The sequence below is a fragment of the Aulonocara sp. 'chitande type north' Nkhata Bay genome, linkage group LG8, assembly GCF_057382095.1.
Source record: "Aulonocara sp. 'chitande type north' Nkhata Bay isolate Kocher_YH1m ecotype deep benthic linkage group LG8, A_spYH_male_GT1.1, whole genome shotgun sequence".
In the NCBI taxonomy this organism is placed as follows: domain Eukaryota; kingdom Metazoa; phylum Chordata; class Actinopteri; order Cichliformes; family Cichlidae; genus Aulonocara; species Aulonocara sp. 'chitande type north' Nkhata Bay.
Genome location: NC_141351.1, coordinates 5,415,901 through 5,420,741, shown reverse-complemented (window position 1 = coordinate 5,420,741; position 4,841 = coordinate 5,415,901). Strand labels below are relative to the sequence as shown.

The 4,841-nt window shown below is 39.4% G+C and overlaps 1 protein-coding gene across 1 annotated transcript; it reads right to left on the bottom strand.

The window, feature by feature from the left end:
* Positions 1-695: 695 nt before the first annotated feature.
* On the bottom strand, positions 696-3,407 carry phf5a (PHD finger protein 5A). The gene is made up of 4 exons (XM_086302916.1): positions 3,224-3,407; positions 2,949-2,972; positions 999-1,165; positions 696-891 (listed from the first exon to the last, which is right to left on the bottom strand). The coding sequence occupies exons 1-4, from the start codon at positions 3,390-3,392 to the stop codon at positions 802-804; spliced, it is 450 nt and encodes a 149-aa protein (XP_086159042.1). The 5' UTR covers positions 3,393-3,407; the 3' UTR covers positions 696-801.
* Positions 3,408-4,841: the final 1,434 nt, after the last annotated feature.

The following is a 4,841-nucleotide window of genomic DNA, read 5'->3' as shown; positions in this document are numbered from 1 at the left end:
TGGCGCCAGTGTCCGGCAGCCTCGCCTCTGTCAGTGCGCCCCAGGGTGGCTGTGGCTACAATGTAGCTGCCATCACCAGTGTGTGAATGTGTGTGTGAATGGGTGGATGACTGGATATGTAAAGCGCTTTGGGGTCCTTAGGGACTAGAAAAGCGCTATATAAATACAGGCCATTTACCATTTATTTACCATTTAAATTTTGTGGCGTTTCCTATAAAGTTTTTTTTTTTTTTTAACCAGATGTGTTTAGTGGAGTTTCATGTATGCACGCATAATCAGAGTATAAGAAACAGGAAATCATCGCAATCATTGCTTTCGTGTAAGGTAACTAATACTCCTCAGCTGTACATGGACCCAAACCACAATATAAGAGAGACTGAAGCCCCTCACTGAAAGGGGTCAAGGGTCAAAGGGGGTTTCTTTTATTCGCCACCCATCTGTACCTTTTTAAATGATTACTAAAAACAGATTTACGTTTAAAAAAAAAACAAAAAAGAAAAACGATATTTTTTTACAATGAAAATGTTATTTCATTTTGGCTCTTACCCCCTGTGTTCAGCGGTCCACAGAAAGTGGGAGTATTTATACCATTAATGGTAACAGCTCAGGTCTTTCCAGCTCTTTAATTGCCCATTTTTGTGACGTGTTCACTGATTATTTAAAAACCTTGAACGCTAACAAAGCAGTCATAGAAAAAAAGTACAAAATTGAGTTTTATTGACAAATCAAACAAAAGTTTTTTTGTGAGTTTTAAAGAAAATCTGAAAGACTAAACGTTGCACTGGGTCGTCGTGGTCGCGTTCACCTCTTCTTGAAGCCGTACTTCTTTCGTTCATAGAACAGATCTGTTTTGGAGCTGCCCAGGTTTACAATCTTAGGACATCCATCTCGCTGGAGAGAGAAGAGAAAGACATTTTTTATCTTAAAGAACAAGTCTCTTGGATATTTTGCTGCTTCAGTATCCGGTGTCAAAGTGAAGAGAGGAGCGGGAAACTCACATCTTTCTCCTGGATGGTGCATTCTTTGCAGTAGTAGGCGTCGGACACACCAGGCCCCCCACATATGACGCAGCGCCCCTGATAGGAGCCGTAGTTACACTCATCGCAAATACGCACCAGTGTGCAGGGTCTGACGTAGGAATCACAGATGACACACTTTCCATCACCTGGACAGAGAAGAGAGGAAGAAGAAAGGTTTAAACTTACACCGGAGGAATTTGAGTTTAGACTTGTTTGTGCATTTTGGGGTTTTTTGGACTAAATAGCTGAGACAATAGGAATTTACAGATATAGTGACTATGTTGACTGTAGAGTTTACAAATAAAACAACAGCAATAAAATCAATGATTAAAACTAGAGATTAACATCTATACTCTGACTTATTTTCAAAAGCAAAAAGGTCATGTCTGCCGATACACCCCCTGGGTGGTCATAGAGAGTGGTGGGGTTGAGAATAGTTCCCTCCCTGCTCTTCTTTCTTCGTCCTCTAATCAGCGAACCAAGGTCAATCATTTTATAGTTTCGAACTGCGTTAAAATCTTTAGTCAGATCAAAAAAGGTTGTGCTCTACCAGACACTTCGATCCATACACCAATATATTGTAATCATGCATTTCCACCCTCATGTTTAGTCGCCTCTTTTGAGGTCTGGACACAGAAAGGTATTATTACTCTCAAAGACTTATATATTGACAGGCAATTTGCATCATTTACTCAGTTGCAGAACAAGTTCTCTCGCCCTGCGTCACATTTTTTTCATTATTTACAGATAAGAATACTCTGACGAACATAGTTTCTTAATTTTCCATCTCTTCCGGGAGAGGGGTCAATTTTTACACTCCTTCTGAGCTCCCCGGATTCTAAAAAGTTGGTTTCTGGTTTTGTGAAAGCTTTTTCAGAGTATTTAAATTTTAAATATGACTTTTTGAAGATGGCATGGGAGGAGGAGCTTGGTTTGCAAATTGGAGATGAGGTGTGGGAGAGGAGTCTGAGTAAGATTCATTCTTGCTCTATAAATGCAAGGCATCAGTTAATTCAATTCAAAGTAATTCTCAGACTTCATTACTCAAAAACTAAACTGCATAGGATTTTTCCTTCTATCAGTCCGATATGTGATCGTTGTAAACTTGGAGAAGGCTCTCACTCATTTATTTTGGACTTGCCCCAAACTGCATAACTATTGGTTGGACATTTTTAAATGTTTTTCTGATATCTACAATTGCACATTAGATCCGGACTCAATAACGGCATTGTTTGGATCTTCCTCTTCCCTTTTACACCTCAGCTCTGCTGCACAAACTACAGTTTTGTTCAGAATAGTAATTGCTAAGAAAATTATCTTGACTCTCTGGAAGTCAGATATTGTACCTCAATTCAAAATGTGGCTAATAGAACTGACTGCTCTACTGCACATGGAGAGGATTAGGAACACATTAGCGGACAATCTTAGTAATTTCTTTGTTGTGTGGCAGCCATTTTTAGATCATGTATTAAAACAAAGCTCTCTTTGATCAATCGCAAATAATTCAGTCTACCACCATAGCGTTTTATTTCTGTTTATTGTCAGTGTTGAAGTAGTATTTTTGTTGTTGCAGTGTAATCTTTTGCATTATATGTGTGTTTTTGCCCTTGTTGTTGTGTTGTTTTATTGGTTTTTTTGTTTTTGGGGGGGGGGGGGGGGTTGTTTTTGTGTCTGTTTTGTCTTTTCTTTTATATCAAAAAAAATAATTAACATACATTAAAAAAGTAAATATTACTGGTGTAATAAATAAAAAAAAACCCACACAGATTAAATACTGATTGTTATGAACGTGGTTATAAAAATACAATTAGGTGATTAAACTTGAAGTTAAATAAATTAAACAAAAATATGACATAAACAGACTTTAACACTAGTTTAAAATACATGCCGTTAGTTGTTCCAGATATTCCTCACAGATAAAACACTTACATTTCTCGCAGAGTCTCCCGATTGCTGCGGGATAGAAACGAAACAAAGTCAGTCAATGTGACAGGAATTCACACAAAAAACAAACCCCACTTTCTTCTAGCCACCAGAGCCCACAGACCTGCAGACACTTCCAGGCTAACACATTTTCAATGAAATCCACGCCATGTTAGCATGGATGCTAACGCTATGACCTACAAAACAACAACAAGGGACTTCCAGACTGCAGCAAAATCCACTGTGCCGAATACTGAAACGTAAAATGAGTCCAAACTTACCAACACCAGCTTGTTTTCGACAGAAGATCAAATCTGGATGATGTTTAGCCATCTTCGATTTACGTAGGTAAAACGCTTCTCTTTCTTTTTCTTCTTCTTCTGCTGCTGCAGCTGGTTCTTCTTCTTCTTTGTCGTTTTTTGGCAGTTGGCAAACAACGATGTGGTGCATTACCGCCACCAACTGGCTTGGAGTGTGGGCCGGAATTCGCTCATATCAAATAATCGGAAAATAAATAAAATAAATAAATACTACAGGATATATATATCCATTCATACAAATGAGTTTCTTTTAGAAACTGAAACAAAGCCATAAAACGTTCATATCTAGAATTCCTTTGCAATAAATCCTTTATATCTAGCTTAATCCCCACCAGATTTTGAATCAGTTGTGCTCTTTCTTCCTGATAATTTTGATTTTGGTTTAATTTATTCCACTGCGATTACATTTCCCTGTTTGACGTTGCCCTATAATGAACAGTGTACTGTTTAATCCAGTGTGGCCAAATCTGAATCAAGATATTATTGTCTCCTCTCTCCTGGTCCTCCCTATGCTTCTCATGTTTCTTGTTTTCCTTTGAATGGAATAAAACCATCTCCCTGTCCTCTCCTCCTCCCACAGCTTTTTGCCCTATTTCCCACATTATCTCTTTTATCGTACTCTTCATTTCAGCTTTGCTAATACTGACAGTTAAACTTGATCTCCTTTAGCAGCCTAATATTAATTTGATCTATTTGGATTTCTATTGTTTTCCGGGTTGCTGTCCATCCAAAACTCTTTGACTCCTTCACCTCCTTCTGCCAACAAGGTTTAATTGTTTCCATTGTGGGGTGATCTTTTCATGGGAAAATATGTTAAATGGTAAATGGCCTGTATTTGTATAGTACTTTACTTGGTCCCTAAGGACCCCAAAGCGCTTTACACTACATTCAGTCATCCACCCATTCACACACACACACATCCACACACTGGTGATGGCAAGCTACATTGTAGCAACAGGTGCCCTGGGGCGCACTGACAGAGGCGAGGCTGCCAGACACTGGCGTCACCGGACCCTCTGACCACCACCAGTAGGCAACAGGTGAAGTAGGACACAACAACCGAGACTGTCCAAGCCAGGGCTCAAACCAGCAACCTTCCGATTACAAGACGAACTGCCAACTCTTGAGCCACGATCGAAAAAATTTAAGATATGACACATTGATGCCATGTAAAGTAGTCAGTGTACAGCTCTAATAACAGTGTAAATTTGCTGTCGCCTCAAAATAACTCAACATACAACATACTCAACATCTAGACCGCTGGCAACAAAAGTGAGTACACACCTAGGTGAAAATGTCCAAACTGTCCCCCAAAATAGCAATATTTCGTGTGGCAACCATTATTTTCCAACACTGCCTTAAAGCGTTATGGCTTGCTAATCACCTGCATGTGCTCCAGAGCAGCGCATCTTGAGATGCTTGACGATTGCTCTCCAGATTCCTTCATCAACTCCTTACGTGCATTCATAGCCATCAGAGGTACAGTTCTCCAGATAAGATGCAATCGAGGCACAAACTATGTCAGCACGAGCAATGATTTACTGAAGAATTTAAAGAAAGACATCAAGCAGAACTTTGA